We start from the raw sequence: 12614 nt of genomic DNA, 5'->3' as shown, positions 1-12614 counted from the left end.
GGGGCACCGTGCGTGCCTAGTGCAGCGGCTGCGGTGCTTCCAATGGCGGATCGAATATCTCTCCACCCATCTTCAAGAGACACTGCGCCTAGCTGCTCTTCAGTTGGGAGTGCCATTTCCAGCTGCTGCGCGTAGTCTTGGGCTAGTCTACAGTCTTGTAGCCGCCCAATGTTTGTCGAGAGTTTTGAGCAGAGCGCGGGCATACTTGTGGATATTCTTGCGGGGGAAGAAAGTGCTTCGGACTACCATTCCGCGGGAGGCTGCAAAGTTTATGCATCGTTGGCCGCTGTCGTTCGATACGGTATGCAGACTATCCGGTCCGATGTCCGGTCTATACATTTCCTTCCTTCCTACCTGAGCGTTCATGTCGCCGATGACGATTCTGACGTCCCGCAGTGGGCATCCATCGTATGTCTGCTCCACCTGTGCATAGAAGCAGATTTCCTGCAGATTTCCTGCAGCACTACGACGTCGAAGTTGCGGGGATGTAATTCATCGTAGATTATCCTGTCGCAACCTGCGAAGCCTAGCGACTTGCAGTTCCATGTTCCAAGCTTCCAATCGTGATCCTTTATTCGTCGCCTAGGTCGTTGCCGATTGTATCGGGTCGTATTATCTTCTATGTCGTTCGTAATAGTTGTTTTTGAAGGCGGCTTATTGGGCCTGCGCAAATTTCCTGTCTCGTAGGAGGGCCGTCGTGTCAGGTCTGTTTAGCGTCCCACCTAACACCAGGACATGGGCTTGTGCGCTTTGAGCGGCACACGGTCGTTTTGGCGGATAAGTTGAACAGGGCCCACTGTCAAAGCCCACCACATCCTAGGCAGGCATCACAACTGGCAGGTGGCCTAGGGAGGGATCGTCAAGATCTCCCATCACGATTAGCTGATGAACTAATGCACCATGCGTCTCCATATACTCGAAAATGTTCAAAGAGTGTTGGCATAAAAAGCAAAAAATCTCCAAATGTAATGAATTTACGAACTTAATGTTTTCAAAAAAAAAATTCAGGTAGCTTTTGCCTCAAGTCTCGCGAGAACATATACCTTGCATGTTGTAAAGTGGAAATCATAAATTTTTCAGCTCACTTTTAGGAGAACTGAGCATCAGGCTCATAATAAATACATCCTCATAATCGGTATACAGTGTCAACCCGATTTTGTCATTCCCTGATTTTGTCTATTTCCGATTTTATCCCGATTTTGTCACGTTTTTGAAAACGTTTGTCGAAAAATTGAGAATTTTAGTCATTCTTTTTATTTTTGTAAATAATACCGTAAACAACAATGATTTTCATGAAATAACTATCACCGCCTGTGGCTTAATATAAATCATTTCTGATTGTTTAAGCCTTTTCGACAAGAAATGACGTGTATCGTTCACGTATTTTACCTTTTAATGGCAAAAACCTATTCATATTTGTGTAATTAATTAAAAAATGGAAATTAAAAGATTTTCCGATTTTGTCACATTCCCATTTTATCACCCCAAAATTCATCAAGGAGGTAATGAAATCGGGATATTACTGTATACCAAATCAGGTGCAATAAGCATATGCGCATAATGTCATGACTTTAAGAGTAAAATAATAGCCTTCTGGTACAACTTTGTTGTACGAGAAAGGCAAAAATGGTAAAGATCGGTGAAACAGGAAAAAAGTTATCCTAAAAAATGGGGTATATCTATTAATGTAAGACAGAGTGTGGGTTGGGCAAAATCTAGTAAAACAATCAAATTTGTACGTAAAATCTGCGTGAAAAAAAGTCGTCATGAAAAGGTTAAAGAAAAACAGAAAAAAAAATAGTGAAAAAGAGTTGCGTTTGATGAAACGGCACAAAGGAGATAATTATTGGTATAATAATCCCGCGTGTAGGGATGCTGATTGACTTCTTGGGTTCTAAGATTCTAAGAAGCATATATGGGTTTGAATCGCGCGTGGCGGGTAGAGGTGTGCGCCGGTCCGATATTCAGTGGCGGCGGCGTTTGTCAGAATTTTTTTTCTGCTTTTTTTTCGGGATATTTTTAGGACATGAGCGGAAGAATCTTTCGAATATCGCCTGACAAATCTCCAGAAAGTTCTTTAAGTTTTTCCAAAATGTCCATTTAGAAATTATTTTTAGATTTTCCACGCGAACAACTTTGAAGTTTCGAGAATTCTTTGGAATTACCAACAAAAGCTCTTTGGAAATCCCAAAGAAAAGTAGGAATAATGTCGGAACTTACATGAGAACTTGTTCAGAATTTTCACGAGAGTTTGTTCAAAATTTCTACAGGAAAATGTTTGGAATATCCACGGAAAGTTCCTGTTGGGTTTCTGTTGAGTATTTTTTTAGGTACACACAGAATATTCTTCTTAATTGTAGAAGAATGCGGCTTGTAGAATAACTGTTTTAACGCTAGCTTTCTCAGTCTAGAATAATAATGACGGCTAGTTCGGGATGGCCAACTTTAAAACAGGAAATTCTTCAGAATATCCGCGGGAGACTCTAAGGAGTTTTTAAGGGAAATTCACAAGAAATTCTCTGGAATTTCAACATAAAGTTCTTAAGAATTTCCGCGGAGGATTGTTCAAAATGTAGATTTCAATAAAAAAAATCCTTTGGATTGCAACAAAAAAATGCTAGGAATTTTTAAAGAATTTCTTTGGATTTCTACGAGAAATTTGTACAGTAGACGTTCGATAACTGCAAGTCATATAACAGGAAAAAAGTCATATAATTGCAATGCTTTTTAAATGCAATTCGTTTAATACGGTTTTGCCGAATTTGAAAACGATGTCAATGTTGATGATAGCTGCATTACGCTGCACAATTTTTTACACTTCTGTTGTTTCTGACGTCCACTGACAACCGTTTGACGTCTAGAATGCGTTGCAGTTATCGAACGACATTCGCTAAATGAAACGTAAACATTTTGCAGTTATCTAACGACTAGTATTTATATTGTGCATAAGAAATTCTTCGGGAATCCCATTGGCTGATAGCAAAATACGGCCGAATTAGAAATGTGGCCTTTCCTTACAGGTCGTATGACCGAAATGGTCGTTTGGGCGAAAAGGTAATCAGTCCAAAAATGCCGTTTGGCCGAAATGGTCATTTGACAGAATTGACCATTTGCCCGAAAATGTCGTTTGGCCCAATGGGTCATACAGCCAAATGTCAATTACTGAACGGATACTGTGGTCAAAAATGTCCACCCGCTTGGTCAAATGACAAATGATCTATTCGGTAAAACGACTTTTTTGGCTGAACGGCATTTTAGGTCAAACTACCTGTTAGGGAACACAACTGTTTCGGTCAATTTACCGATTCGATCAAATGTTCCTTTCGGCTGTATGCCGCTTTCGGCCAAACTACATCTTCGGTCAAACCATTTTTGACCTGATAATAGTTTCAGATAAACATTCAGTTTGGCTCGGCTTAATGGAGTTTGGTGAAATGAATTTTGATTTAAAGACCAGCAACGGCCTAAAAAGTATAGAGGTTACGAAATTCTGTTCAATTACCTATTGACAAAAAGGCCATTTTGCCAAACGAATGGCCAGTTTTGACCATATTATCCGAATTAAAATCAAAACTCCCTCTGATTTTTTTTAAATCTTCCATAAAAATAGGAAACTGCCAATGAACAAATCAGGATATAAGCAATAAATAAATACAAATTTTTCCTAACTAATGCAAAATTTCCATAAACTATTGAGAATTTTCTACAAAACTCAATTAAATTAGCACTTTCTTAAAAGCGTTTAATGTTTATTGAAAATTTGATCAATTATATTGCTTTTTTTTTCAAAGGAAATCTTCTTATTTTTTATTGCTCTTTATTGATTTTTTCGTGGAAAGTGTTTATTTTTATGGAAAAACTATTTATTCTGTGGAAATTGATATATTGATTAAATTGATTTACTAATGGAAATGTTGTGTTTTCTTAATGGAGCGTTTTGATTTCTTTATGGAAAATTCTTCTTTTATAATTGCAATTTTTGCTTTAAAAAGTGCTAATTTATTTGTGTATTGTGGAAAATTCTTAATTGTTTATGTAAATTGTGCATTTTTAATGGAAATTTTATTTTGCTGATTATCATCCATTTAGTAATTGATATTTTGCCATATGGCAAATGAAATTTTAGGCCAAATGGCCAAACGGTATTTTCGGTCTAATGACTTCTTCGAACAAACGATCGTTAGGGCAAATGGATTTTTCGGTCGTCTGTCGCTCCCGGCCAATGGAATTTCCCAAAAACTTTTTATGGAAATACAAAGAATTTTCTGTAGAAATCCAAGGAAATTCCTTTAAAATCGGAAGCGTTTCTCGATAAAAAAATATCTTTTCTGTGTGCGCGTAAAAGACAGATGATCAAACATTAGCAAGACGTATTAACTGACAAAAGTTAGAATGAAGTATCCTGCGATGTTTTGCGTTGGTGCGTTTGAAACCATATTAAACCGCTTTGTTTTGTACCGAAAATATAGAGAAATCATTTTCCATCTGCTTTTAAATTTCAAACAATGTTCCTTTTGATTTTAAAGTAGAAAAGTTAGTTACAAGTTACAAGCAGTTACAAGCTCCTTCAATTATGTAAATTTCGAAGAATTCTCAACAGAAACTTAACAGGAACATATTCCGAATATTTTTCTGTAGAAATTTGGAACAACTTCCCGTGAACATTCTGAAAAGATTGTCATGTAAAACCCGACGAATATTCCGCTGAAATTCAAAACAACTTTCCTTGGGAAATCCAAAGAGCTCCTCTGGGTAATTTCAAATAATTCTCTAAACTTTAAAATAGTTCTAGTGAAAAATCTAAAAATAATTTTCAAATGAATATACTCTGGAAAAACTCAAAGAATTATCTGGGGAAGTTGGTGAGACTTAACAGGGGGAATTCAAAAGAAGATTCTTCCGTTAATGTCTTGAAAGTATCCCAAATGACCAATTCTGCCGAACGACGCTGAATATCCATTTCGGCCAAATGGCGCTTTCAACCATTTTAGCATTTCAACCAAAGGCATATTCGGCCAATTGAGCTATTCGGTCAACCTTTTTGACCAAATGACATTTACGGCCAAATAACTTTAGGCTTCTACTACATGGTTTATTCTATCAAACGATATATTCGGTCAAACAACTTTTAGCCTTGTGGTCTTCGGCTAAATGGCTTTCTGTCGAATGACTTTTTTCCGTTCAAAATTTCAATTTCTCTGGATTTCAACGTTAAATCCTTCGCAATTTCCACAGGATTTTATTCGATGATTTTTCGAAAAAGTTTCATACAATTAAAAACATTCGAAACATTCTCTGGAGTTGCAACGTGATGTTGTAGCGATCAATCAGAAAATTCTACGAAAATTCCAATGAATTTCTGCAATTTCCACTGCGGTTCTGCGGACTTCTTTGAATCGGCATGCAAAATTATAGATCAGCGGCATGACAAATTTTAAGAAGGCGGCGCGCCGATGCAAAAATGTCGTCGGCGGCGGTGGCGTGGCGCGGTGGCGCACACCTCTATTTCCAAACACAGAATTTGTGCCTTCCAAAGAGTCGTTATATTTAGAACAAAATATAATCAAATAATTTTTACAAAAGACATGTTTCTCTTTGAATCAATAAATAGAAAATTATTCGTTACATAACTGATTCCTTTGCAAGTAATTTTCATCTATTCTCGTTATAATTATTCTGTCATTTTTTTCAGGATTGCATTGTGTGTCTAAAAGAAGATTCCTAGATTTTCATCAAATTTTGGACATTTAAATATGTAATGTCCAAAAGATTTGACGCAATTTCATCAGTTTGGACGAGAGATGAAACATTCTTAAAACTGCTCGTAAATTTGACCTAGCAAGGATCTAATAAATCAAAACAGCTGTAGTTTTAAAACTTGATCTTCCCGAAACTGCTATTACTATAGTAACGCACCAAATTGGGAAATAAATGCAATGTAGCGCAGAGATTAACCCTCTCTTGCGCTAAGTAAGAAAACTGAAAACAAACCTTTTTAGAATTTGATGCGTGGAAACTAACTATTCTAAAATTGATGCGTGGTCGGAAGTAATCATGGGCCAGCCATCACCAAATGGAAAACTGCGGAAGCAGAAAAAGAAAAAAAATGTCACATAAAATGAACAACCTCGAACGCCAACCCTGCAACGTGAATAGATCATTTTCCCTGCTTTCCTTCGTCTTTTCCTATCAACGGAATAAAATTCTACAGAGAACCAAGAGAGCTGAGCGATCGCATAGAATGCTGCATATATGCTTCAACCAACATAAACACGCACTTCTGGGGTCTCGTAAACGCGCGTTCCTTACATCATCGAGAGCGGCCAACGACCATGAGCCCGCTCCCACTCTCCTGCCAGACGCGCGGAGTCGGAGTCGCATATGCATCCATTAGCTCTCGGTCGGGTTTTCCACCTCTCTCGATCGCTTTCCTCTGTGTACGGGTGCTTGGGCCGCTCGGGGGGTAGCAATCCACTCGGAACAACTGGCCAACTTTAGTCGCGTTGCAGCTATCGAAGGATTTGTTCGTGTTTTCACCGCCTTGCGCCCTGTTCACAGCGCCCATACTGCTGCTGCTGCTGCTGCTGCCTGACTGTGTATCCACCACCATCCATAGTAGTGTGCACCACGGCCGAGAGAACGTGCGCGAGAGCGTGAAGAGGTAGCTTGACTGTGCTGCTGAGCTGCCTGTAGTTTGGGTTTGGTTCAGGTCGGTCTGTCGGTCGATCGTTTCGATTGGTGTGGAGCGTTGTCTGAGCTTCCCCAGTCAGTGTCGTGTCGTCGTCGCCGAAGAAAACACATCTCCAGCCCCAGTCAGGGAAGCGTATATGCGTTCGAATCGCGCGTGGCGGGTAGTGTATGTACCTTTTTGCAACAAAGAAGCAATACATAAATTCCATTTCCTGCAAAGCACAATAGAGAGCCTCTCGTCGCGAATTGTTTGTGGAGAAGTTGGCGACTGAACCCGTTGATGTTTGACACCGGAAACCCTTGCGCGGATAGAAGTGAGTGTCCTGTTCGATGTTGGTACCACCTACCGAGCCTGAAGGGTGTGTTGAAGAGTGAGTCTCAAGTTTCCTTAGAGAGCTTGAGCGGAAACTGAGGCCAGTAAAAAAAAGAAAGGACGATACGAAGAAAACACGGAAAATCAATCGGCGTAAAGTTTTATGTGTTCAGAAGTTCTCGTTCCGAAGCGTGACAGAAAATAGTCGTTCGATCGGGGCCTGCCGATCCAATCAATCAACCGCCATTGAAAGTATTCTGTTCAGGCGTGTCCGTACTCGCGGCAAAACATTGTGACAAAACTACGAAACTCAGAGTTACTAATGAGTGACGAGTCTCGGTAGAAGAGGAGAAGATTCCATGGTGTAAGAAGCCAGGAAACAAGTGAGGTATATGGAAGAAATGTGGTTGACGACTTTGTGAAGAATACCCAACACTACCTACCTAGATAGTGAAATAGTGAGCATTAGAGCATGCGAAGGATTAACAATCATAAAGGAAGGGTTCAATCGGTGCGGAAGTTATGAGTTTGTGTAGTCCTGTATTTCTGTAAAGTTCAAATAGTTCTGTTTTAAGTTCCCTTCCTGTAAATCTCAGTATATACCAAGAAGTAAATCATTAAAAAGGCCAGTGAATAGTACAAATTTTTAATTTAGTTTGTATTTAGAGAGCTATCGATTTTCTCGCCAGTAAGAGCTATTTATTTACTACGACAAAAAAACGGATGAAGAGAACCCACAATCGCAAAGTGTGATACATATTCAGAGAGAAAACAAAAGGCTCGGATAGCAACGTGAAAAGCAATCAGCAACTGTACCACCAACCCGAACTTCCAGAATTAGTATTGGATACTCAACACAGCTAAAAATCATCTAAATGGAATTAGCACGTAAAAGGTAATTAATTTTGACTTTCATTTGGGAAATTGTTCTTCTTCTCGAAGGACTCGCCGATACCTGCTACTCCATTCGTTCGGTCCCTTTCAAAATGGCTTCAACTGTTCGCCATGAACTCGGCTACAACAACGCTTTACCCTCCTCGTCTCGGATCGGGCCAAATCCTGTTGGATTTCGCACGCACCAAATCGAACAATCCCTCTACCCGTGGGCCCTTCCGCAGGGCACGTCCCTTCTGTTCACCTCACCAATACATCTTCACTTCTGTTGAAACTGTTTGTCCACCTCCCACGCCGTGCTTCCCCTTCGGCCCTGCAGTATGTTTCAAATGGGGTCCTTAATCTGAACAAAAGTTGTCGGCTACAGCATCCCTATTTGTAGCTATAGCAGCATCAGCAGCAGCAGATGATGATAACATGACAATTGCTTTTAGCCTACAGCAGTCATCGTCGTCCGTCGTCAACCTGATTTGGGATATTTGTATTAGTTGGCTCGGTGGGAGTATTGCTTTGGGATGTGGTAGACTGCCGAGGATAATGGTAGCGTAGAAAGTCCTTCTTTGGAATTGCCTATTTCTGGAAACACGGTACTCTCCAAGGAGATGGACAATTTAACTTTCCTTCCCATCTGCGGTCGTCCGTTTTTAGCTGAATTGTTTTGGAGCGACAGAGGTGTATACTAGGAAGGGAATGGGAAATGTTATCGATCATTGGTTGAATAGTCTAATCAATTATATTGATTATTTCATGAACAGATACTGGTTACCAACATCGATTGCTCAAAATGTGAACGTACGATAATGTTTCTTATCAGTCATTTGATAAACAGATGATAACTATCATAACAATTCCTGCTAATAAACGATTTGTGTGGCTTATTTCCTTTCGACGTGCAATCGATAAAAATCTTTCGCAACTCTGTTATCAGTACATCGACCTATTGCAATAAAAAGCAAATGTCAAGTTTTGTATTAGTGCAAATGAGCACTGTTATATCAAAGAATCAATAGTAAAATCGATTGTATCTTGCCTGTATGTGAGTTTATTTAGGGCGGTTGATAATTCCCTTAACTTTTCAGTGATTTAAGTAACATTTTTTCATGAATTAATTTGAGTACTGCAATCGAAAGCTCTCATGTTGTTCTGTTTATTGCGCTATTCAAATTAATTCATGAAAAAAATGTTACTTAGGTCCTTTTGAAAAGTTAAGCGAGAATTGCTCGTAGAATGATTTTACCATTCCAGTGTTGCCAAATGTAATTCCTACACAGAATAGTATATTGATCATGGGACTACAAATTTGACTATTACTACGTACATATTCCAAAAAATCTGGATATCGCATAAAATGCTTCATTCTTTAAATAGACCGCGTAAGTCAATGACCTTTTTACATTTTGAATACTGTTACCTATCCGTATAGCTCATAAAAAAGTGCTAAAAGATATCGTTAGTGACCCTGTTGATGGCGATTTTCTTTAATAACTTTACTAAACATTTCGTCCGTATGTATTTCTCATTTAAAAAGCTATACAGAGTTAAATTATTGTTTACCAAACAGGGTGACACAACGAAACTCCGATCATAATTCATCCAGCTGAGGCTGACGATGTCGAAAATTCATCGAGTGTACACCGTGCGAAAACAAAGTTACATGCCTCAACAATTAGATCAAAATTGTAGAGTCATGCGCACATAGATACATTTTTTAAGGATTTTCAAAGCTCGTTGAATAAGTATTGGATACTCGTAAACTTAAGTACGAGGCAACAAGGAAATGTGCATACAGTTATGCGTCCAGAATAATGGTTCTTGAATGGGATTGAAGTGGGAGCGTTCTATTATTAGAACTGACTCGTCAATTTGTTTCACGCTACAAGTTCGCAATGACGGCCACAGTCGTTATTTGATTCTGCGCATCCCTTGTCGAATAACATGAATTTACGCGCGTATGCTAACGAATTGAGCAAATTATCGCCGCCACTACGCAAAGAGCTCATTACGAACATACCGCCAATTCACCATTCTACCGTTAACCACGATTTATCAATTCACTACACTGTTCTAATTATTTTGTATTGGTACATGAAAATAATAAACTGTTCTTGCATAAATGTTTGTAAATATTTTCGTTTAAAGCGTATCCAAATTTTGTTTCCATTTTGTGTCGTTCCAAGCAATTTTTGAGAGACAACATTCATAACATTGAGTCTTAAGGACAAGCCTCCCGGAATGCCATTTTAAACCTACTCGCGTGGTGGATACATTTTGAGTAGTTTGCTTCTGAAAACGCGAGTGGATTTCGTTTTGGATTCCGGGAGGCTTAAGCCGTAACCAGTTTAAAAAAAAACATAAAATTTACAATTGAGCTTTAAGTAAAGTGCCTTTCAGATTAGACGCGACGTGCGATGCGACGTTACGTGACTCACGCAAAGGAGTAACAATTATCAATTATTATCAATTAACTGACTCGTCGCGTCTACTCTATCTTACCCATTAGTATTTGGTGAGCAAAGGAAACCCCTTGCTACAACCATGTCGGATGTAGGTCCGTATCAATTTTCACGGAAAGAAGCCACCGTCAGACTCGGCTCAGTTCCAAGTATTATATTCAGACTCTTCGAAGGATACCACAACGTGCTGTGGCAATACAACGGAAACCTACTTCTTCGGGGTTCTTATTGGCTACGTTCTTTGTCTCAGTTGGCAGCAGCTTTGATCACAATTTGGGTTGGTTTTTGCCCTTCAAAATTCGACGGAGGATGCCCAAATCGAGCAAAAAAAAATCAAGCGGATGCCGACTTAGGACCTTGAACGTTTGACTTGCATATTATTTTGAAGATTGTTGTCCGTTTGATGATGTAGTTTTTTTTCTCATAGTCTGCGATGACGAAGATGATCCTTGGCGATGAACACTTCCGCGTACGATCATATGCTGCTTGACTGATGGGTTTCGAAACAACGATGGAAGTGGCTCATCTGCTTCTGTTTTGCATTCTCATCGTTGCTTTACCACAGCTCCGACTGCAGGAGGCCGGACTAAAGTTTGTACAGCGCCAGAGCGTTCGGAACGACGACGACAACAACAACGACCAATATCAAGGGTAATCGATATGTACGCACTCGGTTGAACGTTCCGTGGTGTCATCGCCTTTTCGGTTCTTGGTCGATCGTGGAGTGCGTTACCACCATATCGCATCGCTACGGAGTTCGTGTTCAATCATGGCGGTGTTTGTCTGTTTTGCAGTGTTTTTAATTAAACAAGGTTCGACATCTCGGGTGAAGCTTTTTTGTTTGATGGAGACACCCGTCGAATGGCGGAGGGTGATTGTGCCTGTTGAAGGACGTGATGCGATATCGTCTGTTTCGTACAATACTGTAATGTCTCATCTCGACAGCATTCTTGTATGACAGTTTGTTGCTGTTTTTTTTTTAATTTCAAAAATGACTTTTCAAATTTTGGAAAAAAATGTTTACGATTTTAGATTAAATTGAATTTTTTTTTGGTTTTGTGGTGGTACAATCAGATGAAATATGTTCATCGAAAAAGTCGTACTCCTAAAATCGTTAAAATATTGCGTATTTTGGAATAAAATTTTAGCAAATGATATTGTATGCTTCTTATTTTGTCATTAGTAGTATTGCATGAACCCGACAATGTGCGCTACATGGAGTGATAAGCAATCCGTGCCAAGAGATTTGCATCGAAGGGAACGGCACATGTGCAGGTCACGACATTGTCATGTGGATAAATGGGAAGCATACATAATGGTTGGCGTGTCTTGAAAGTGGTGGTGACGCGATAGTCTACGTCACTCTTCAGTACGCGATAAGCACCGGCGATGACCCAACGAAGCAAAGGTCTTTTCTCGGAAGCAAGACAGTCACTCGTGCTGTCCGTGCTTTTAAATTATTTAATTGATTCGTCAGCAAGCTGCTGATTGAATGATGCCGTTGTTTGCTTCGTTGGAAATTTATGTTATCGAAGTTGGAATTCACCATCCTTGGTCATGTCAATCGTTGCAGCTGAGTTTGTTGAATCAAATGTTGAACGCATGAAATCCTCGCCTTTTATCAAAAGCTCCATGAAGAATGCACAAAGTGTTCAACAATAGGCGAGGGTTTTCTCGATTTACGTATGAGAAGGTATTGTATAACACGGATGACACATATTTTGCCGGCATCTGTGTCAGTCCCAATTCCACTAACAAATTTTAATGATTTCGTGAATGTGATTTTTCCAAGAAAATTGATAATTCTCACTTAATTTTCATGTTCCTGAATTCAATCCTTAAGATTCACAAATATTGTTTCCAATAGAGTGCATGACGTTAGGCATAATTCCACCTTCTTTATGTCATGAGCTGCTCATTGGCACATTCTATGCATTCTATGCCCATTATGCCTAGTTTTTTTCCTAACATGCCTTAAGCCATCCAAGAGTTTCTCATTAATATCGCCCAAAGTATGAATATGGTTTGATGTTTTTTGTTCAGACAAATGTTGTCCAAACAAACTTCCCCGTCAAAAATTGTATTTCGTTTTACTATCTCAGTCGATTCTTTGGCTTATTAAGGGTTAAGTTTCCCAAAGAACCCATATTTTTTGAAGCCTCTAACTATTTTTAAAATCGAAAACAAAAACCGAAAAAGTGCTGCACGTGAGACCTGGCCTGAAAAATATACCTGATGTTCGTTCAAAATTGGGCCAATCTTCA

The 12614-nt window shown here is 39.3% G+C and overlaps 1 protein-coding gene across 7 annotated transcripts in view; it reads left to right on the top strand.

Annotated features, from left to right (window-relative positions):
- LOC134212280 (protein gustavus-like) overlaps positions 1-12614 on the top strand; it is a 748069-nt gene that overhangs the window by 678745 nt on the left and 56710 nt on the right. Inside the window, exons 1-2 of one of the 7 annotated variants that reach the window (XM_062689989.1) lie at positions 6494-6856; positions 7670-7898. The exons of 2 other annotated variants lie outside the window; for them this stretch is intronic. In XM_062689989.1, the coding sequence (XP_062545973.1) occupies positions 7879-7898 (20 nt within the window). In that variant the 5' untranslated portion in view covers positions 6494-6856; positions 7670-7878. Of the gene's footprint in view, positions 1-6493; positions 7899-12614 lie in introns of those variants that run through there. 4 more of the 7 variants (XM_062689988.1, XM_062689987.1, XM_062689986.1 and 1 more) reach the window with 4 other exon arrangements.

Source organism: Armigeres subalbatus, chromosome 2 (genome assembly GCF_024139115.2).
Source record: "Armigeres subalbatus isolate Guangzhou_Male chromosome 2, GZ_Asu_2, whole genome shotgun sequence".
In the NCBI taxonomy this organism is placed as follows: Eukaryota; Metazoa; Arthropoda; class Insecta; order Diptera; family Culicidae; genus Armigeres; species Armigeres subalbatus.
This window is presented reverse-complemented; position numbering and strand designations above follow the sequence as displayed.